Raw genomic sequence first — 23,143 nt, forward strand, 5'->3', positions numbered from 1 at the left:
AATAAACTGTTCTGCAAAAGCTCTTTGCAGCAGAGATGGAGCTGAGGCTTGACTGCAGGTAGAAGAGTGCATACTGAATAGGGCTCAAGATCAGAGTGGGGAGCTGAGGGGTGGTGCTGGAAAGATGGGGAGCATCAGAATTTGGGCGTCTTCGTGGCTCAGTTTTTGGGATGCCCAAATTGTTGTCAGCATGTTGGGAGTCAGGATCTTCTTGGCTGGTGATTTGTAGGGAATAGTCCTTGGCTTGGAGCTCTGTTGCTGTGGGACCAGGGTTAGGCTTGAGCTTGATCTGCTCCCAGGGAAGTTCTTGAGAGTGTTGAAGAGGGAGGGACCACATCCTTGTACGCTGAAGAGCCTGCCACTGTGCTGGTACACTGGCAGTATGCATCAGGATGTCAGTGTCATTGCAGGCTTGTCTTCACATGGAGTCAAGGTACTAATTTGTGGTTAGTATTGGAAGATGCTTATCAGAGTGAAATTACATGATTCTTTTAAAGAGACAGCACATTGACTAAAAAAAGCCTACAGATAACCATAATCTTTTCTATAGATCCATCACCTAATGAAGGTAAGCAAGTGCATTGAAACAACCCAGCAGGGGGTATTCCTCCTCAAGCCTGGTGTCACTCCCTGTTCAACTGCTACCCTAAGTAAGGAAACAGCTGCAGGGATGGCACTACTTCAGATGCTCCTTTGGGACCCCTCCTTAGTGCTGGTATGGGTAAATGAGATGAAAGCCACTTACTGCAGTGGTTTTGTTTTGTAGTTTTCCCTTTGATCAGCTCCTGAATGGGTCACAGCTTGGTGGCAGGAGCATCATACTGGGAGGCAGGGTGAGGATGGAAGGGCTGTGGTGGAAACAGACCCCTGGGGACTCTGTCTCTTCTGCACGTCTGCAGAGCATGGGGAGGAGTGATGGAGTTAAAAGCTTCACCAGCCTCAAACTGTGGTAGCCTCAAGGTTTTGTGCCGAGACCAGAGGTAGGGTGGAGATGGCCAGCAGCATCTCAGGAGGGCAGGTGTGCCCATTGTGGCTAACATTATTTGGTAATTGCTGTTGTGCCTGGAGAGGAGCAGCCCTGGGCTTGTGTGCAAACCCTAATACGACTCTGGCAGGCAGAGCATGAGATGAGGGATTGATGATTGTTTACCTGCCAAAACGGAGAGGCCGAAGGTGTTGGCTTGGAGTTTTTTGATTGGTTGTTGGGGTTTTTTTTCAAAGCAGTCAATCTTCTGGCATCTGCAGCCTAATGATCTGCTGGTCCTCTAATGTCAGCCTGTCCACTTCTGCAGAGTGAGACCCAGGCAGAAACGTAGCTTGTTAAATTGGAAGGGGCAGACGTGTACTGGGCACCACAAGGAATATGGATGCTGTGGTACTGCTGAGCCTTAAAACAAGCCTGCTCCCTCACTGGAGCTTGTTTGGCCGCACGGGAGCTCTGTGTTTCAGGCTGTGTTTGCACCAACACAGGCGTGATGCTCTGCTTCGGGATGAGACGAAGCAACTCTGTCTGCAGTGCAGACCTGTGCCATGGGAGCATTGGGGTGATATCTGATGAGTTTGAAACACCATCTTCCTCAAACTACTCACAGCTTCTCTCAGCTTTGCCCCAAACTCATCCTTGACCTTTTGAGAAACTATGTTGTTTCCAAAGTGCATTTGCAGGAGCTGACCAAGGCTTCATGGTATAAGGGAGCCTTGGAAAACACAGGTGAAGGGAGGCTGCTGTTCTGCTCTGAGAGAAAGAGAACTAATCATGTGCAGGTTTATCATCTCTTGCTCCTCAGCCTTATTGCATTAGCAGGCTTGCGTTAGGCAGCTGCTTGATCACTTTTTATGCATGTTGCTATGTGAGCCATCTATTCACAACATGTGCAGGGTGGCATGGAGCTGTCCTGGGAAGCTAGTATATTTGCTCCCAAATCTGCTTTAAAAAAAAAACAAAACAAAACCAAAAAACCATGGGTCAAAATTCCTGGGTGGCCCTTGGACTAATTTAATAAGGGATCAGGATTTGTTGCCTGCCTGTTAAGGTGTAGTGCCGGGTGTTGGAGGCAGGGCAGCTCTGGAGAGAGAAGAGGGCTGTCCCTGTAGAAAAACATGCCGAACTTAGTTTCTTTTTGCCAAAAATGCAGCACTGGTTTCTGTACCAGGAGGGCTGTGATTTCTCACGTTGGTAAGGCTCTCACACATCTCCTCAAATAACAAGGCAGATATTTTTTTTTTCTTTGCTTGCTGAGGCTTTGTCTAGGGGGGAAAAAATGTGGGAGGCGAATTTAATCCTCAGGTTGGCATCTGCGGGTGTCTGGATATTTATATGGCTCTGGCCGGGGCAGTGTGCTTGCTCAGGGTTACCAGCTGTCTGAGAGGGTTATAATGAAGATTAACTCTGTGAAAGCTGTTTAAAATTTAATAATTACATAAAATACTTACACTGGCCATTCCCTTTTAAACCAAAGGAAGAGCAAGTTCAAACTGCAGGTCCCCAATGCCAGCATAGGGAGATAGGCAGGGAGAGCATCCCATGGTGGTGGGCAGGACCTTGCGTGGGTCCCAAGAGGGCTGGACCAAAGGTGCTGTTATAGATGTGGATTCCACGTAGGATGTGGTGGGAAGGGAGGTCTTGTCTCATGCTGACCCTCAAGTTCACAGGTCTGAAACATGTTCAAAACCACATGTGGCTGATCACAGACCTTCCTTGACTGCCTGGTTGGGTTAAGTTATTTTCCAGAGTGTGTGGGAAGTGTTTGTCAGGAGTCAGTTTCCTGCCCTGCAAGAGTTCTCTTTGTTGTTAAAAAAAAAAAAAAAGGCAGCAAAACCCACCACAAACAAACATCACCATTTAGTGGTTTGTTGCCCAAAAGCACTCACAGAGGATGTGAATCACTGGCTTCTGGGAGGGTCTGATACCGGCACTGTCCTCCATGGGAAAAGTAGCAAATCACTAGCAAGTCTTCATAAATGTGTCCTTTCCTCCTGTCTGGATAAAGGCTCTTGTTAGAATCATGGAAAAGTTTGGGTTGAAAGGGACCTTCAAATATCTTCTAATCCAGCCCTGCTGAGGGACACCTTCCACTAGACCAGGCTGCCCAAAGCCCCGTCCAGCCTGGCCTTGAACACTGCCAGGGATGGGGCACCCACAGCTGCTCTGGGCAGCCTGGGCCAGTGTCTCACCACTCTCACAGTAAAGAATTTCTTCCTAATATCTGATCTAAATCTACCATTTTTCGGCTTAAAGCCATTCCCCCATGTCCTGCTGCTTTAGGCCCTGGTAAAATGTCTCTTTTCATTTTTCTTTTAAGCCCCTTTAGGTAGTGACAGGCTGCTATAAGGTCTCCCTGGAACCCTCTCTTCTGCAGGCTGAACAACCCCAGCTCTCTCAGCCTGTCCCCACAGCAGAGGGGCTCCAGCCCTCTGACCATCTTCATGGCCTCTTCTGGATTTGCTCCAGCAGGTCCATGTCCTTCTGGTGCTGGGGGCTCCAAAGCTGATGCAGCGCTGCAGGGGGGGTCTCACCAGGGCAGGGCAGAGGGCAGAGCCCCCTCCCTCGCCCTGCTGCCCACGTGGCTGGTGATGCAGCCCAGGGCACGGCTGGCTCGCTGGGCTGCAAGTGCACATGGCCGGTCTTGTTAGATTTCTCATCCACCAGCACCACCAAGTCCTCCTCAGCAGGGCTGCTCTCAATCCCTTCATCCCCCAGCCTGTGCTGATATTGGTGATTGCCCTGACCCAGGTGCAGGACCTTGCATACCTTCCAAACCTCCTCATTTAGGACCTGAAGTATATTTGCAGGGGGGGGAGGAATTGAGTTTCCAATAACCTTCCCTTTTTGGCAGAGATTGGTGAAATCTTCACCTTTTGGAAAGGTACTTGTGTTGGGGATTTGGGATTTCTGAGTCCTGGTTTGGCAGAGCCATGGTGTGGTGTCAACTGGAGTTTGGATGTGCCGCATCCTGGCTCGCTTGTACGTGCAGGCTCTGGTTGTGTGCTCAGGGGTAAAAATAGGCTGCTGTGGCTGTGTTCTGCATGAGTCAGTAGGATATTTGGAGGAGGTAGGTGGGCTGAGCTCAGGAACAGAGCTGGGTTTGCAGTGATTTGGAGCTTTTATCTGAACGTAGGGGAGGTTGGGCTGCATCTCCATAGTTCTCCTGTCTGACTTTTGTGTGCCCTTGGGCTGTGCTTTCCACCCGTGATGCTTCATCCTCAAGGTCTGTGCAAGTGTTTATGCCCAGCCAGCCTGTCACAGTTAGGATTTGTCACTATATACAGTGTACAAATTAATATTACTTGTCTCTGGGATACCCATGACAGTAGGTAGGTGGTGGAAGCTCCAGGTGCTCCAACTCAGATTGGTATTGGGATGGTGGAGGTCAGTTCCCACGGGTGTTGTGGATGGACTGGTGGGACCCATCCCTGCTGATGGAGGGCTGTAGCATGAAGTTCTCTGAAATCCTGCCTTGCTGAAAATGTATGATGCTGGCTCTGGAACCCTGGGCAGATGAGCTGCTTGTTAGCTGAGACTGTGTGCCACAGGTCCTGAAAGATCTCCTGGGCTTTGCTTCTCAGCTGTGTAAGACAGCCTGTAAGACTTGAACTGATGTTGTGTTAATCCTTTTCCCTGTGCTATATCCCTTCATTATTATTGGGATGGGAGGACACATGGCTTGGGAAGGCTCTGTAGACTTGAACATGAGATTTCCACTTAACAGCAGCAGCTTCTCAATGAGCGCTCTTCTGAAAATACCAAGTGATGTTTGGCTTGAGCTCTGAAAATGAAAATGACAACAGCTTTTTGTTTGTGAGAGGGTGGGGAGAGGAAGGAACTGAAGCTCCTGTGTGGCTAGGCTGTGGTTAGACTTTACGGTATCTGCTGCCTGGTGCTTGGGTGTAGCCTTCTGGCGGGGTAGCTCTTCCACTCCTCTTCAGTTTGCTTGAAGATGTGAAAAAGTAACGGCAGGGAAGAGAAAGGGTCTCTTGCAGGTGCTGTACATAAGCGTGCCAGCACCACCGGTCGTGGCCCCAGGCTGCACTGGCCTCTTACGCTGAAGAACTAGGTTTACATCCAACCTGTAAATAACAGGGCTATGGGAGGCAAGTGAGGCTTGTCCAGAACAAGCTCAAGAGAGTCACTAAAGCTCAGGCAAGCCCCATGTGCTTGTGTGATGACCACCTTGGTGACATTCATGAGTGGAAGGAGTGACTGCTCTGTCTACACCAAACTGTGTACTGCGAAGAGGCAGGAGGCATTCGAAGGAGCTGGAAATGGGTGGGAAAAATCTTGAACATAAGCAAATGGAAGTGACTGAAATGGTGTTTATGGGGAAGATTGTGGCACAGGTGAGCAACGTGCTTGGAGGAGAGTGAGCTGTCTGTAGACTAGACCTGCCTTCCAGGAAGGTCCTCCCTTAGCTCAGCACCTTTGTAGATGAGGTGGACGTGTATTCAGCAGTGCTGTTTGCTTGTGCTGCTCTGCAGGCGCCTGTCCATCTTTGGACTTGTCTCCATTTGTCTGTTTGCTCTGGCTCTAGACATGCCTGGTTGTGCCCGTGTTCCTACGTGTGTACATCCACCCTTGCCCGTGCATACCGTGTTGATCTTGTCCTGGCTTGAAAGGGAGTTCTTCATTGCTCCAGGGTTATCGCTGTCTTCAAATGTTAGGTGGTTACATGGAGTAGTCCATCACAATATTTAGGGAACTGTGAAGTTTAGATAATAGCAACTGAAATGCCACCTGCCCAGGTACCCAAGATATGTGTGGATGTCCTGGATCCTTCAGATGCTTTTGTTGCCTGCTCTGGGATGGTCATGGCACATGCAGCTCTGCTGAATGCAGCCATGAGGGTTTCACAGCAAGGGGTCCTCTTTAATTCCAGTGTCTGAGGCGAGCAAAGCTGGGTGATAAATGGTGATGGTCCCTGATGATGATGGACAGGGTGGTGGTGCCTCCTCTATTAGCAGTAGTGTGGTGCCAGCTCTCCCAGGCTGTTCTCGTAGCCTGTGTTAAAGGAGGAGGAGGGCTCGGGCTGTTCTCTGGTATTTGCAAGCTCAGAGCAGCTTCATCATTGTGCAGATGTGGCTGCGACCGGCCTCACGTGGGAAGCATGAAACGATTGGGTTAAAGCATGTCCCTGCTGAGTTTGGCCATTTCTCTTGGGCTTGCTGGGATCCAGAGGGCTTTGACCATCATCTCCAGCCTTGTCGTGCAGGTGAATGTGGTAGGAGAAGGTCCATTTGGTTTGGTGGGTGGGGAGGACCCAGGACCGAAGGTGGAGCTGGGGTTTTTTTTCTCCATGAACCCTGGTAGGCATTTTCCCATCCCAATGGGACATTCCACCACTATTAGTGCTCTGCAGAGAAACTTGTAGGGCTTCTGGAAATATGGAAATAGTAGGACTGTAAGCTTATTATAAGCATTAACATTTTATTTTAGTTTTGAACAAGTGAATTAAGTTACTGTAAGTGGTTTGGGCAGTATTACTTGGCAGCGTGCAGCCGCAACTTGTCATGTAATGGTTTTAATCTTATTTTTCAAGAACAGAGGGGGCAATGGGTTTCTAAATGACTGGAGCCAAATCTGCGCTCACGTCTGTGTCTCCTCCTTATCTTTCTGGGGTTTTGTTTGCCCAATATTGTAGTGGATGTAGTGAACATATGGGGCTTAATGAATTTAATAGTTGCAAGAAAATGAGTTTAAGGTTCTTATAGTATTAAGGTAGACATTTCCAAATTCGTTTTTAATGGAACATTTGTTCTCCAAAGATTATTACGCGCCATTAAGTCCTCTGCTGCCTGGTGTGTTCTCGTGCCCTGGGATATTATTGCCAAGGGATATAAACATGTTTATGGGGCCACTTTATTGAATAGTGAGATTAAATATACTAAACTTGAAAATGTCAGTAGGAGCTTGAGCGCTTTGTCATAAATCTTGTGCAAGAACATTAGGGTGTAAATATGGTGCCACCGTGTAAAACTGGTGCAAATCAAGTTGCAACCAGCTGAAAAATTTTCTCACTAGTACAGCAGCTGTAAATACTGGGATTTATCAGCATTTAAATATGTAGATGGGAGCAGGTTTTTCCTTTCCTGGGAGGACTAGAAGTGCCACACAAGGGTCTTAAAACAGAAAATTATGTTTTAATGCTTCTGTGTGACTGATGTGTGTGGGAGCAGGCAAACCTCCCACCCAGGAGGTTTGTCTCACTGCAGGGCAGCACTGTCGGGGGGGACCCAGCTCTGCTCAGTTTATATATATATGTGTGTGTGTGTACATATATGATATAAATGGGCCACATTATCTATATGTAAATATATATATCACTCAACCCAGGAAAAATAAGAAACCCTGAATACGAGAGGAGAAAAAGCTCTGTGAGATTTATGGACTGAGATAACTGATGCACTATATGTAGATATATCTCAGTGCATAAATGTTTTTATATATATATATATACACATAGGTATAATAGGTAGTACCAGACCTGCTCGTCCGTCTTTGCATTGCTGTCGTACCTTGGTGCACAAGCCTTGCAGAGTCTTTTCTGCCCTCGTACTCGGGGATTCTCATCTTCTTTCCTTGGATTGAGTGATAAAATTAAGCGTTGGCTGCATAAACCTGGCATTTTGCTGCTTTTGTCCCTAAAGCGCTTGAATTTGCTGGTTTAAAGGATCAGACCCCAAACCTGAGTTGGCTTTTGGGCTTCTTACCGGCACGGCTGTGTGATACCTGAAGGCACAAGGCTTGGTTGCCAGTGTGATTCAGGCTGCCTGTCCTTCCTGTGCAGGACTGATGGCCATCCCAGAGGCAAAAGCATTGAGGGAGAGGAATTTGGGATTTGCCTGGAAGCCTGCAGGCAACCCGTGGTCACCTTGAACTGAGGACCACTGGGTTTTTGTCTGGGTAAGGAGTAGAGTTAACAGGACCAGGCCTCGCTGAAATGTGGTGGGTGATAGCATCTGTTTATGTGCCTCAGATAATTAACCCCATCATAAATCTCAATGGCACATTTGCAGCCTTTTCTTGTTCCTTGATGCTGGGGAACATTGGCTCTGTCTTGGGCTTATTCTGAATAACGAAGGCAGCAATTTCCCCACCCCACCTCCCTCCTGAACCTCTCCACAGTTAAAACCAAGCCCTGTAGTTGGGTTGGTTTGGAGGGGGGGCTGCATCCCCAGCGTGGGGCTAGTGGGCTGAGCTTTTATGGTAGGAGAAACCCCAACCCTCACATCTCCATTGTGATGGTACACATACGTTGCTGTACATCAGCTGGGCAGGGAGGTCGGGTGGTTATGGTGGGAGGAGGGTAGGGATATGCAAAATGCAGTTTGTACTTTGGCGTTTCTGCTGCAGAGCAGGTTGAGCGCTGGCTGCGGATGCTCTGAGCACTGCGGGGTCATGGCTGCGTTATCTAGCTTGGAAGTGAAAACTGAAGTCTATATATAGCAGGTCTTGATAAGCTTGCTTTAGTAGTGAGACGGGGGTTGGTCAAAAGTACCTGCATGAAGCTGTATAGGGTTTTTTATATGTGTGTATATATGCATATGTAAAATACTTATATCCTATATAAAGTTATTAAAATACGTATATATACACACACAAAATCTATATCAGGCTGTACAGATATTTTGTAGATGTGTATATATTGTACAGGGTTTGTGTGGTAAGGTTTGGGTAGTGGGGGGCTGCAGGAGTGGTGTCATTTGTGAGTTGCTGCCAAAGTTCCCCCTGTGTTCACCGGAGCCGGTGCCGGCGTAAAGACAGACCTGCTGCTGGCCAAGGCTGAGCCCGTCTGCGAGGGTGGTAGCGCCTCCGGGGTAACGGATTTAACAGGGAGGGAAATGCCAGCAAAAACCTGGGCAACAGCAGCCGGAGGAGGGGAGCGGGAGTATGTGGGAGCCGCAGCCCTGCAGCCCCCAGGCCAGGGCAGGGGGAGGCCGGGGGGCTCCAGGCCCCGCAGCAGCGGCCCCCCCCAGCCCGCGGCGCAGCCCCCGGCGGGGCAGGCTGTGCCCCCAGCCCACGGAGCCCCCGGGGGCAGCTCCCCCCCGCAGCCGGGGCAGGGGGTGCCCGAGGGAGGCTGTGACCCGCGGGGGCCGCGCTGGAGCAGCTCCGGGCAGGGCCCGTGGCCCCGCGGGGAGCGGAGCCCGGGCTGGGCGGGCTGCGGCAGGGCCGGTGCCCCCGCGGGGACCCGCGCCGGGGCCGGCTGGGCCTGAGGGGCTGCGCCCCGCGGGGGGAACCCACGGCGGGGCCGGGCGTGGGGAACGGCAGCCCGGCAGGGCCCCGGGCCGGGGCAGGGTGTGAGGAGCCGCCCCCGGAGGGGCAGGAGCGGCGGGGACCGTGTGAGGGACTGACCCTGCGCCGCGGCCGGGGAGCGGGGAGGGGCCGCGGGGGGAGGGCCCGGGACGGTGCCTTGAGCTTCGGTTTTATTTCTCGCTGCCCTGCTCTGCTCTGACCGGCAATCAATTAAACTGATTCCCCCCGGCGGAGCCTGTTTTGCCCGTGACAGCAGCTGCGGAGCGATCGCCCCCTGCCCCGCTCCCGCCCCACCGGCCCGTCGCTGTTTCTGCCCCGGCCCGGCTGAGGCGGCAGCCGGCGGCCGGCTGGGCCCAGCCCGCCACATACATATGTGTATGTATCCACACCTATACAAGATACCTACATCATACATAGAGATATACACGTATATCTGCGTGTATATACGCGTATAATAAAGGAGATAGGTATCAGGCTGTGGAGTTTATGTATGTATTTGGCTATATCAGGGCTGCAACCTGCAGGTGCAGTTGGGAGGTTTGGTCTAAACCGCATTAGAAATTGTTAAATTTTAGGCCAGCAGGGAGGACCCTGGCTATGATACTGTTCCATAAGCAGCTGTTTTTTGCTGACACAACAGTTGTACCTGCAGAGTGAGAGATTCCTGGTAGTCCTGGTAGAATGGAGGCGTGCTGGCTCGCGAAGGCAGCCCAGGTGTGGTTACCTCGCTGGAAAAAGTGAGTTTCAGTTTGCAGCTCACTTCCACCAACCTTTCATGTGGCTGTTGGAAACTAGATGTAGCTCACCCTTTGCTAAGACAGGGTTAATTAGCTGTTATGAAGGAGGTATGGCTTTATTTGAGGGTTTAACTCCTGACCTCTTAGTAGACTCAAGGATAAGCATGCTGTTTGTATTGCCGCCAAAGCTACAGGGGAAAGACCCTCACAGTCTTAAACCAGCATGTCTCAAGGGCTTTTCTGGGGGAAACTTTGCCTTTTTGTTCTTCACATCCCCTATCAGCTCTTCCATTCACCCAGCGCTTACCTGGTGCGGGGGTCTCCTGTCCCATAACTCAGTCATCCCACTGGTCTGCCCTGGAAGCGGCTCTAAATGTGATCATGGCTGCTGAAGGTGCTCTGTTGTGGAAACATTAATCTTTATAGAAGTGCTTTGGTGACTCATCTCTTAATCCAGCTCCTGTTCAAAGCAGTGGCTGCAATGCAGGCGTATGGGCAAGCGCTTTGCCATCTTGCCTGTTCCTGCAGCGGCATGGTGGCTGAGTACCAGGGGTTTTACCATGCCAAAAAGTGCAGGAAAGTTTATGGTTAAATTAACCTGGTTGATTTTAGGGTGCATATGCTTTGATGGGAGTAACCTATGCATCTATCACCGTTTATTTGCATAGCAGGTGTTGAGCACCTTGCATTGAGCTCTGCTTGTCTGCAGAGCTCCTTGCAGCCTGGACTCATGAAAAGTCTTTATAATAAAGTCTCCAAAGACCAACCAAAGAAAAGCAAAACATGGCTGTGTGGGGATGGGAGAAGCTTTTGTAAAGCCTAGGTCTGCAGTGCCAAGAGGCTGCAGACCCAGTGCCTCACCTGTAGCTCTTCTGCCCCACAGGCATTGACATCCTGAAGCTGGTGGCAGCCCAGGTGGGGAGCCAGTGGAAGGACATCTACCAGTTCCTGTGCAATGCCAGCGAGCGTGAGGTGGCGGCTTTCTCCAACGGCTACGCTGCTGACCACGAGCGCGCCTACGCCGCCTTGCAGCACTGGACCATCCGTGGGCCTGAGGCCAGCCTGGCCCAGCTCATCAGTGCCCTCCGCCAGCACCGCCGCAATGATGTGGTGGAGAAGATCCGAGGCCTGATGGAGGACACCACACCGGTAATGATGGGCTGGGCTTTGCATGTTCTGGTCTGAGGTGGTGCACTTCTTGTCTGGCTGTGGTGAGCATGTGGGTGCGTGGGACATGGCTGTGACCTTGAGCTTGGCTCATAGCCAACCAGCTGGACTCCCATCTCCCCCTGAAGCTCCTTGGGGGCTTATACTTAAGCCTTGTGTTGCTTTTGAGCGAAAATTTGCCAGAGTTTGGTCAAAACCTTGTCAAAGTTATGACAGGCTCTTGAGTCCCACATGTTATGGTTTGCATGTGTCTTTGAAGATCGCCAGGAAGACCTGGTGCTTGAGCCCTCATGTTGGGGACACGGAAGAAAAAGCATCCCCCTTTAAACTTGCTCTTAAATACTGTAACTAATTGCCCAGGATTTTGTGAGAATGACCAGGTGTCCTTGAGTGCTAATTGTTGCTATCATGAAGCAGTGGATTGCTTCCTCCGAGGCAGTGATTGGTGGCATGGGGTGTCCCATGTATGCTGTCCTTCAGAGTTGTTGCCTTCTTTGGCAGCTCTGGCCTTAAAACAACCTGTCCCATATTTTGGAAGGATAAACAAATTGCTGCAGAATATCCTGCAGGTAGGGTCTCGGCTGGGTGTAAGTCATCAGGAGGTGCCTTGGTGACCTTTGCAGTTTGTTTTGGCCACGCCTGCCTTACCTGTCAGTGTGCTTTCAGTTTTTTGGCTCTCATAATTCAGTGGTCTTCTGGAAGCGTTCGTAAAGGTGATGGATGTGGCTTCTTCTGAAACTGGAAGCCAATGGGACGACATGCATAGAGGTGGGGGCAGTTGAGGGAGGGCTCTTCCCCCAAACCAGTTTGTGAAACATTCCCTGTTGACCTTAGCAGTGACCCACACCCAAAGGGGAATGGATGGGTGCCTGAAAACCTCTCTGGGCACTTGGTGGGTGTCTTCATGTATAGCAGAGTGTGCGGGGCAGAGCATTTATCAGGGCAGGGGGGTCCCAAATCTGTTTTGACCATCCCAAACTTCCTCCCTATAAGGAGGACCATGGTCCCTTTACCACATCCCATATCCCACGTAACTTTTTTCAGCGAACTGGACATCTTGGTCCCTTGTAACCCTAGTGTGAAATCACAGCTTTCCTTGTGTCAGCAAAGAGTCTTGAGCTCGTGTTTCTTTGAGAGACACTGAGTCAGGTGCATGCCAAGCATCACCCCATGCGTCCTGACCAGATTTTGGATAGGTTCACTTTGCCAGCTGCCCAGATTACTCCTGCTTGTATTCAGTTGGGTCTTTTCTTCTTTCCAGCTCCTGGTAATTAAGCAGCATGTAGCTTTCTCGTTTCCTACTGTGCTCCAAGATTTTTATTTTTTTTTTTAATATCAAAGATGGAAAAAATGAAAAGCCTGGGACAAAGCTATGGTTAGGAAAAGGAGAGGCAGACAAAATTGTCATTTTGCACATGTGAATTAAAGTTTCCAGTATGTGCAGTGTCGCAGAAAGATATGACATCCTCTTGCTCTCCTGGAGCAGGTAGTAACCTCTGTCCTCCTAGTTACTGCTTTGACTGAATACTACAACAAAGTGCTGGGCCAGGACATCAGATAAAATGTCGGGCTTCTTCATCAGCACGCAACACCTAATTAACGGATTTGGGCTCTGCAGTAGTTAATGCCCCTGACCATTGCGCTGCTTTGGCCAAGATGATCAGGTAGTGTTTCTCAAACAGCACAAAAATGTGGGTGGTAGCTCCAGGAACAGGGTTTATGACCTGTTGGAGTGGTGGACTCTTGACAATGGAGTAACCACAAGCTGTTGGCTTTCATGTGCCCATGACTCTGAAAATGTAGCAAGCAGGTATTCTGGAGAATGAGCAAACACAAATCTCATGGATAATTGTATGCAAGTCTTCTGGACTTTCTGACTAGGTGTCCTGTAAGATGTTTCTCTTTGTTTTCTAAAAGTGTGTTGTGTTCCCCAGCATCCAGCAGCACCTGGAGCCTGGTGGTCCCCTACCACCTTCATTTGCTTTCCTAGAAATTTGTAAAATTGGGTCGCTGATCTTTTGAGTAGGTGGCTCAGGTGGGCCCACATGAGGAATGGGGCTTGTTTCAGCAATGGAGTTGATGTTTAACAAATTCACCTGAGCTGGCACATCCTTTTCCCCCATGCATCTGATTGGACTTTTTTTGATGAGCATCCCTCGTGATCAGCCTTAGGTGTTGGCCATTCCCCTGCCCTGAAGGTCCTGGACCGGTTGCTGCACTGAAGCTGCATGTGGGATGTCAAAGCTTGAAAGTGTCCCAGGGTGCAGATTCAGCATGGCAGCACACTGTGTTTCTGCAAGGTATTACCTGCTGTAACCTGTCTGCCTCCTCTCCCTGAGTTGGCTCCCACACTGTGGATGTGGGCGGTGGTGGAATAGCTCTGGGAGGGATGCAGGAAGCTGTGGGAAGCGGCTTGTGCAAGGGAGACTTAAATTCCTGGAGCCTCGCGCTGTCGCTGAGCTACATCACAGTACTCCAGCCCGCAAGCGGCCAGGGGAGCTGATTGCTCAACGCCAGGAGCAGGAATTGAGGTTGATTTTGGTGGTTTTTTTTTAATCTGCCGGTTGGAAAGCCTATAATCGGAGCTAATTGGAGTTTGACTCTCTCCAAATGCAGACAAATCAAGGCAGTTTCCCGCTGTACCAAACTGGAGAGAAGCGGAGGAGCAGGTTGCCCTTTTGGTGGCAGGTGTGGGTGCCGCGCTGCGCCTCTCCAGCAACTGGCCCTGCAGAAGAGGTCTTACAAAAAAATCCAACTAAAAATAATAGAAAGAGCTTTTTGTGCTGTAGAGGGAGTGAGGACTCTCATAAGCAATGCAAATGCATGCATCCTCCCTACAGCTAATGGCATGATGCCCTTGGGGCAATCCAAGCCAGCAGGGAGCCTCTAAAACATGTATCCTAGATGAGCCCAGGCGGGTGCACAAGTAGCTGTGCTGTCCATGACGCCTTTGGCCCTGTCCGGCATCCCTGGGTGCAAAAGCAGGTTTTTCCATCTCTCCCCACACAGTTCTGTGTCATAAGAAAGCACTGACACCCCCAACTCATAACTAAAAATTGTGTTACACAGTGATACAGCTCTAGGACAGCAAATTGGTACCCTAAATGCAGTCAGCCTCCCTTCACCATCTCATCTTACCCACTATCACATCCTTGTCCCAAATCCTTTATCTGGGCATCTGGTTTCAGCCTGTGAAACCTGTGGAGGCAAAGCTGCTCTATCCTGTTGTGCCCCATTCCCTCAGCAGCCTTTTGGGCTCCAAAATCCAAATATTTACAACCCCCAGTGGGAACAGGGGAATTAAAGGGAGTTTCTGGAGCATTACGGTATGTGACAAGAACATTTTCCTTAAGATAGAGAAGACCTCTGCTGAAGACTCGCCGGCTTTTTTAGCTGTGGGAGATTATGCTGGTTTTGCATTGCGCTGAATGAATTTAGGTTAAAACGAGATTAGCCCTCTGAATCGCTTTGCTAGGGTTTTTTTGCAGCTGATCCAGAAAATATGGCAAGCGCAGCAGCTGTGGGAAGGTTTTTCGGGGTGCATTTAACTCACAGGGCTCCTGCTAAAGGTTGGCTCCTGCCACAAAAGCTTCTAAGGCTTGAGGTTTGCAAAATCTCTCCCCTTGCAGGCAGGCTTGCCAGGCAGCAGCACGCGAGCCTGGGCACTGTTTAGTGAGTGCAGGCACACCCCAAATTAGTGGTGCCGACAAGAGCAAGAACAGGGGACAGAGGGGGAGAAAGGGAGCGGTTTTTCACTGCTATCCCAGCAAATTGCAATTCTCCGTTTTGGGGTTAAAATCAGAGAAGTTAAGTGCAACGCAGGTGCTGGGGAATGGGATTTTTTTTGGGGGTGCATAACAGCATTTTTCAAATACCAAGGGGTGTCTGTGTTCACCCGGGCTGGCCTGAGGCATTGCTGGCACAGCTGGTTTAGTTGGCTACTGTAAGTGTCCTACTGTGAGCAATGCTTTAAGCTCTTATCTCTTTATTTATGGCTCTGCTGGCCTTGGCTGAAATATTTCAGCGAACGGATGGAGGGGAAGCAAACAGCCTTGCTCAGGGCGTTCAGCAGTGCAGCCTCAGCAAACCTTAAAAAAAAAAAATTAATAAGGGAGATGCTGAAAATGGAGAGGGTGAGACTGCAGCCCCAAGCCCAATGAGATTTAGGTCCACAGCCAATTGCATGCTGCAGATAATCCCGTGAATCAGCAGATATGTCAGGGCTGGGTCTGCTGTGAGGTTAAGCGGTAGGGTTTTTGGGGGGTGCTAGAGGAGAAGAGGATCACAGTGTCCCCGCATGCAGCTGTGGCAGCGCATTTTGGCTCCTTCCTCTTTTGTAGGTCAAAACCCTGCAGGGGGAGGTCAAGAGCCTGGAGCAGTGTTCCCCAAATCCAGCCCCTGACAGTTGCTGTCCATCCTCTTCGTTTCCTTTGTTGGCAAAGCAAAACTCGGCTTGACCCAGTAATTAGCAATTAATGTTGTGCTGCGTTAACCTCACACGGCAGAGCAAAGATGAAGCTGCCGGACGGATTTCCCAGCTGGGGCGCTCTAGTCCAAAGGCTGGGAAATGGCCAGGCAGCCAGGAAAAAACAAAATTGCATACAGTTTTTTCCTTCTGGACTTGCATTGGGTTTTATTTGAGGCACAAAGCTGTACGATAACATGGCCAGAGCCCTGGGGAAGGGGCAGGGCTGGTGGGGTTTTGCTGGAGTGGGCACTTCCTCCAGGTTTGCTCTAAACCATGAGTTGACTTCTGGCAAACAGAGGTCGGGTTTGAACCAGGCTGGAGAATGTGCAGGAAACAAAAATGTAGTAATTTATGAAGTAATACAAATATAAATAATATAAACACAAGAATATGAACTTTATAGTAGGTGCAGTTATATTTGGCGTTTCCGTGCTGTGGTAGCCAGGTTGGGTCTGTGTGCGTGCAGTATGATGGGCTTGGGGAGCGCAGGGTGAAACTAGAAGATGGTGCGGTCGTAACAAGCTGAACTTGGTACCAGCTTGCTCAGCCTGAAATTGGGTTTGGAGACTTCATCACGACTTCATCAACTCTTCATCATTGTTTGAGTTGAAAAAGTGGGTGGGCAAATCCATAGAAAGGAGAAGCCACGAGAAGCTCTCCATGGAAACACCATCTCCTGCTTGGAGAAGCACTTTGGCCCATGAATGGTTAGAGGCAATGGAGAAGAGCTGCTTCCTCTGTGGGTGGTTGTGTCTTGGTGTCTAAACCCTCCCCAGACCCGGCATTGCCTGTCCTGGGTTGTGTGAGGCTTGACTTGAGCAGCTCTTCTGCAGGGCTGCCTTGTGTTGAGGGATGCCGGCTCCCACGCAGAGGTGGTGTTGGGCGCTCTTCTGAAACCTGGGCAGTGAGGTGAAGGACACAGGGAGGACATTTGGGCTTTCACACCCAGGGTGCTGAGCACCTTTGTGCCCTTCCCATTCTGGCAAAGGGCTTGCCTCCTGCTCTGCAGCATCTGCACACCATTGCTGCATCTCTGCCACCTCAATAAGATCTCATGGCCTGGTCAACAGTGTTTCACCTCCAAGGCTGGGTCTGCCCCGAAGGTGGACACCCCCCCCCCCCCCCCCCCCCCCCCCCCATGTGCCCCGTGAAGCCACTCATCCTAAGCAGATCCTCCCTATGCCTGTGGGGACCACAGCGAGAGCATCCTCCGCCGGTGCCACCCTGCATTTGCAGCATTGCCCTCGTGGGGCTGCCACCCAGCCCACCCTGCTTCATGTGCCGGGTTTTCTCCTCCCACATCCCCTACAGAGGCATAACAGACCTGGGAGTTGGGTTGGTGTCAGCCGGGTGTCATCTTTTGGCAGGGAATCCAGGAAACGGACGCCTTGGTGCTAAATTTATCCCCCCACACTTCCCAGGAGGGTGCACAGCCACCCTCTGCAGCAGCAAAGCTGCCACTGGCTTCTGCTACCCGCCTGGTTACTGCAGGAGGAATTACAGGGAAGCATCGCCCAAGGGAGGGTGGGTTTTTTTAAATGCTTATGACTGTTCCTTCCTAACGTTAGCACAGCAGCTGCTGTGTCTGTTTGTCCAAGTTGAGCTTTTATTGCAGTACAGAAAAACGAAGGCAGAAAATAGGACCAACCAGTTCAAACAGAGCTGTTGGGAGCAGCTGTGAAAAGAAAACAAAGCCAAGCCTATGTCGTGTTCTGTCCCCATCCTTTTGGGAAGGACCTTCATACACCCTGAGCTGCTTAGCGTGTCCTCCCAGATGCATCGGGATCCAAGAACATGTCAGTGCTTGAGCTGTGTCCTAAAGGTCTGCGAGTACACAGGAACTGTTAGGATTTTTTTTTTTTTTGGCGTTGCAAACCTTTTGCTGCAGTGCTCAAAAAAGAACCAAAAAAAAAAAAAAAACGTAAAAAAACCCAAAAAGTTGGCAGAGCAGCCTGGTACAGCTGACCAGTTGCAGGCTGCTGATGCATCAAAGCCACTGTGGCGCCTTTGGGTTTCATGCTGGACCATGTGTCTTAACAGTCTCTTATGTGTCTGTCTGTGCAGGTGCAAATGCAGCCTCAGTGGCAAGCACAGGACCCCTGCAACGATGATGGGAAGGTGAGAAATTTGTTGGCTCTGGAAAGGCAAAAGGGCTGCAGAGAGCTTTTTGTTGTTGGTGGGGGTTTTTTTGGTTTTCTTTTTTTCCAGCCAGGGTTTGGTTTCACTCGCACACCACTGTTCTTAAAAATAGGAATGGGCAAGGTGGTTTCAAGCAAATGAGTCATGGGCTATGAATAGTGTATTTTTACACCTATTCCACAGGCTTCACCTCACAACAACCTTTTGCTTTCCCTGGCCTTTCAAAACCTTCATTCCCACTTGCTTTCTTCCCGCAGTTTAAATATTAACACACATCTGAGCATCCTGTTTGCTTTGCCTCAAGCTCGCAACCATTCAGCTATTTGGAAAGCTTTGGGCTCCCGGGACGCCTACAGTCAAATAACCAGGGGTGATTTTTTTTATTTTTCCTAGTGTGCTTTAGCAGCTGTTTAATTAAACTCCACATGACTCGCTTCTGGGAAGGGTTTTTCCCTTCTGCTGGGAAGGCAGAGCCAGGGCAGCTGGCTGCTCCCTTGACTTCCCTGTAATTGCTCCTTGGCCGTCAGGCCACTTTTTGGAAATCAGGAGGTGGGTTTGCGGCTGGGTATTAAGTAGATGAGTTGCACAAGGAAAAACTAACCCCTAAAGCCTGTTTGTTATTTGTAAAGGGGGAAGCTGGAGAGTGTTGCAATTTGGAAATTGGCCAGCTGCTGTTCTGGTCCTTCCCTTGCTTTTTCCTGTTAATGGCAATAGGCTGATCCTCATCGATGAGCCGTACTGGACAGGGAGTTTCAGAGGAGAAGGCAGATTCTTTTAATTAAAAATTAAAGCTGACTTTTATTTTTAACATGCCTATTGCGTAATGTGCTGAGCTAGAACAAATCCTCCCCTGTTTATTTTCAATAGGGGGAGAAAAAAATACCCTTTTATTCTACCAGGAGCTGGCTTCAATGTTAATTTAATGTGAACTAATGGGCGTCTCAGCAGACATGTGATTTGTGGGTGGCAAATTCCTCGACACGGATGAGGAATGCTCAGGCACATCCATGCCGGCACGGAGGTGGCTCAGCAGCTCCCTTTCCCACAGCCTTTAATCCAAATTTTGCATTTTAATCCCTGGATAGTAGGCAAAAGCACGTTAGGAGGAATAGCCTGGTCTTCCCTCTGCAGAAGGAGAAAACAGGGTTGTGAAATAATGTCAGGAGGGTGGGTTGCCTCTGGACAGGGCTTGCAGTTTTGTTCTCTGGCAGGTTGTGCAGGGATGTGGGGCTTGGAAAGAAGTTAAAGCAGGTTGCTTTAAGGACCATTAAATATTTAAGGGACCTGGTGACCTGCAGAGGTGCCCAAGCTGCCAACCCAGGGATGTGGGGATGCTGCCCCAAGCCTCTTGTCCCTGCAGGGAATGTGAACCAGAAATACTCTGCTTGAGATTTGCACCCCAAGGAAATGCTGAGAGATGGAGGAGGGTGGATAATGTTGGCTGCTGTCGTGCAGGAACGAGATGTAAGAAGGAAGATGCAGTGCACAGTCAAATTAGGCAGCGGGTTCACACCAGCACCCAAATGGTGCCGCTTCCCAGCGCGACATGTCCCAGTAGTGCTTAGTCTTTGCCTGTGTCTTTGGGACTGTGGAGCCAAACGCTTGCCCTTGGCTTGCATCAGGGTAGCAAAAGGCAAAGGCAGTTGGGTGACACTGAGGTCAATGCCAGCCCCTGCTTGTCCTTCCTGGCCCTGAAGTTGGAGTCTGGTGGGATGGATTTCTTCATCAACACTTTAATGGGGAGCAAGGTGAGACGAGGCAAACAAATCATTAACTCAAAATGTTACTGGTGTAGCTGGTCACAGGAGTGTGCTGCAGTGAAGATCCCCGAGGGCTCTCACAGCTTTTGCCCTGTAGCCTCACCACTGCTTGGAGGTGTGGAGCCAAGCTGTAACTCATAGCTGTGGAGCAGTTTTTTTGGCAGAGCTTACCTGCTTGGGCATCATCACTGGTTGCCCCCAAGTGGTGTCCTTTGGGCTTTAATAAACTGAGCGTGAGAAGGAAAACCAAGTTAAAATGCTCTGCTGTGGTTGCATGCACCACCCTGGTGCTGTGGGTGCTCCTACCCAGAGTGCAAGTTGAGTTACCTACCCCTCCTGTCTGCTGAGCACTGACATGCCAAATGTCCACCCCAGGTGATCTCCAGTGCCTCCCTGCGAGGAGGAGGAGGAGGAGGCCACCTGAATGCAGGGACCACTTGCCAAGGATGGGTTGGGGTGTGTTGAAAGCTGGGATGCAGATGGCTTTACATGCGAGCCCATTGCATAGCATCCCCCCTTGGCGCCCCCAGTTAATTTTCCTTCTCTTTCTTCCCCTCAAAGCTGGAAGCTGACAGACTGGCGCTGCCAGTGAGCCCCAGCCCACTCAGCCCCGCGCCCAGCCCCAGCCCCAAGCCCCCCGAGGCGGCTGTCCTCACTGTGGAGCCCTCTCCTTCAGAGAAGAAATGCTTCTTCGTCGATGAAGCAGAGCCCCTCCTGCGGTGCGACTCGACCTCCAGCGGCTCCTCTGCGCTCAGCCGGACAGGCTCTTTTATTACCAAAGGTACCAAAATCAGCCTGGAGGGGAGCGGGAGGACCAAAGGGATGCCACAGTGTGTCTCCTGCAGTTAGCATACGTGGAAGAGCTGCCCAACATGGTATCACTAAAGTAAATAACTGGGAAAATTGGCTTGCCAGGCTACGTTTATTGCATCCTCATTCCACACCAGGTTATCCTTGTAGCAAAGATGATACAGATTTGGGAGGGGAAAACACCTTTAAAGGCTTCTAACTCTTGGAAGTGCTGCCAGAGAAGTTGTAGCATCTCTGGATGTCTGGTGGGGATTTCTCCTGACTTTTGGCTGTTGTGTTGGCCTGTGCGTTATTGCATGAGGTAAAACCAGGAAAATGTCATTTCAAGATTGAATTTTATTTTTTTCCACCCTTGATCCACTTGCTGCAGTGTGTGACTGGAGATATAAACTACCATTAGTCAACCCCCCTGCTTTTTTAATAGGGTTTAATTTACTGCATTTAATCTTCTTAAACTTGTGATGAAGGTGAAACACTGAGCTTAGTCAATCTACTGAATTTATACTTGGGTGCAGAAATGAAGCTGACCCAATGAAAACAACTCAAAAGAGCAGAATGCAGCTTTTTTGGCTCCTCTCCTGCCTTCGCTTTCCTGTATTGGCCATTCAGCATTTATAAATGCTGTATCTGCTCGAGTGGGATCCTGGATTAGGTGCCTCAGCCACACTGGCTTCTCCATCTTCTCCCCTCCCCATCACCCTCCACCTTTTCCCTTGGTTCTGCTGGTGGTGGGTCCCTCTCCAGAGGCAGCATGAGGGAATGGACCCCAAGTGAGGTCTCCAGGGAGAACGAGCTCTGGTTAGTGGAGGTTTCTTGACCACCCTCTCCTTTCCTCCTACAGAAAAGAAGGACACTGTCCTGCGCCAGGTGCGCTTGGACCCTTGCGACCTGCAGCCTATCTTTGATGACATGCTGCACATCCTCAACCCCGAGGAGCTCCACGTGATAGAGGAGATCCCACAGGCTGAAGACAAGCTGGACAGGCTATTTGAGATTGCCGGAGTCAAGAGCCAGGAAGCCAGCCAGACCCTCCTGGACTCTGTCTATAGCCACCTTCCCGACTTACTGTAGGCACTGGGTCACCATGCACTCTCCGAATATCTGCTAGAGCTAGCTTGGCACTCGTTAAGACCGACAATACGCAGGCAGGTTTTGTTGTAGAATATATGGCCAGTATTTTCGTTGAGGTGTCCTTGGTTTTTGGAGGGGGGGCAGTTTGCCAGCGTTGCACCCCTCTGCCGTAACTCTATCGCTCAGTCCAAGTCTTTGCACCCTCTGCCCCCTTCCCAAGCCTCTCTGCTCCTTGTTCTCATTCCAATCAGATCAGTCGATGCACTTTAAAAAAGCATAAATAAGTAATGCAGTTAATTAACTAGAAGACCACAAATCTGATGTAATTTAACACATCAAATTGGGGATTGCTTTGTAACTCACTTCTTCTGTCAAAGCTGTTGCTCGGAGTGACTGTCTCCCACCACCTCCCTTCGCCTTGGAGTGGTAAATGGCAAAAACACGCGTGCAAAAAAAAAAAAAAAAAGCCCAATCATTGCTGGTTACCGTCTTTTAATGCAGCTAAGCTTCCCACCCGAGCTGACTTTTCTTTTTTTTAATGTACTATTGTATAGCTCATATCATTGCTGAGATTTTACTAGCACAGTTATTTATTGTATGGTTTTCACCTGGACAATGCATCGCGCTCCTATAAGCTAAAGCAGAAGCGCTTTAACCGCAAAGAAAAGGGTCAGTCCCAGCAACCTTTGAGGCAATGAAAAGGTCCTTTGCCTTCAGTCGAATGTAAGGAGTTGTCTTGCCTTGCCGCTTGTGGGAGCGGCAGGGCCCCGAAGGAAGCCGGTGCTGATCATGGGGAGCCAAAGGTGGCCGCCGGTGATCCTGCTCTCCTCGTGGTGTAAGACTTAAAAAAAAACAAGCTATGCTTTTACACTTGTGTCTCTTGTTTTTTATACAGACGTGGCCGATAGGTTCTCCAAAGACCTTATCCGGTCTTAATAGTCTCTTCAAATCACACTTCACTTTTTATTAAAAGAAAAGAGGTTGGGGGGTGGGGTTAAAAAAGCTGCATCGTAAGAAGTCTGTCTGATTATATTTGCAACTATTATGCTCCCGTAACAAACAGTCTGTACTACGTTCAATTTGAGGAAATAACAATATGAGGGTGGCATGTGCTGCCCCATGGGAAGGGGTGGGAGTGGGGGAAGAGGGGAATGAATTGAAAAATTGCCTTCCAGTGTACTAATTTATTAATAAATACTAGGTGTTTGTTACTTGACATGATTCTGTGTTAACCTCCTTAACACCTGGGACAACTGCGTTGGAGTAGGGGCTGCTCAGGGTGCCTGTGGAAGGGGTGAAGAGGGAGATTTTGGGGGTGGTGAGAGGTGTTGTCTCCTTCAGCTTTGCTTTAAGGCCAAAATGTGATTGCTTTCAGTTGACAACACTGCCTTGAGTCCCCACGGTCACTGCTGGAGCTCTCTGCAGCTGCATGGGGATGCTTTCCTGTGGGGCAGGTCTCTGCACTGAGCCGGGGTGGGGGACATGTCAATCCCTGTAGCAGTGAGCGGATCGAATGGCTGATGGGGCTTCCAGGGTTGGTTTTTGCAAGCTCTCAAAAGCTTTACAGGCATTTGGGGGGGGCTGAAGTATTAATTTTCAGAATGCAGCTGCTGTGCTGAGTCACTCCTGAGTGAAGGTCTTGGAGTCACTGTGCTTCTGTTGCCCTGTTACATTACCGATGTCCTTAAAAATCTCTGCTTCCAAATAACTCGTCCCTTGTTAGTCTGTCTACGAATGGAAACCT

At 49.9% G+C, this 23,143-nt stretch overlaps 1 protein-coding gene across 2 annotated transcripts in view; it reads left to right on the top strand.

Moving 5' to 3' along the window:
• TNFRSF21 (TNF receptor superfamily member 21) overlaps window positions 1-22,615 on the top strand; it is a 35,732-nt gene extending 13,117 nt beyond the window's left edge. For both annotated transcript variants that reach the window (XM_055810533.1, XM_005239188.4), the window contains exons 4-7: window positions 10,868-11,133; window positions 17,684-17,737; window positions 20,080-20,299; window positions 21,170-22,615. In XM_055810533.1, the coding sequence (XP_055666508.1) occupies window positions 10,868-11,133; window positions 17,684-17,737; window positions 20,080-20,299; window positions 21,170-21,399 (770 nt within the window). In that variant the 3' untranslated portion in view covers window positions 21,400-22,615. The remainder of the gene's footprint in view (window positions 1-10,867; window positions 11,134-17,683; window positions 17,738-20,079; window positions 20,300-21,169) is intronic.
• Window positions 22,616-23,143: the final 528 nt, after the last annotated feature.

This window comes from Falco peregrinus, chromosome 7 (genome assembly GCF_023634155.1).
Source record: "Falco peregrinus isolate bFalPer1 chromosome 7, bFalPer1.pri, whole genome shotgun sequence".
NCBI classification, from domain to species: Eukaryota; Metazoa; Chordata; class Aves; order Falconiformes; family Falconidae; genus Falco; species Falco peregrinus.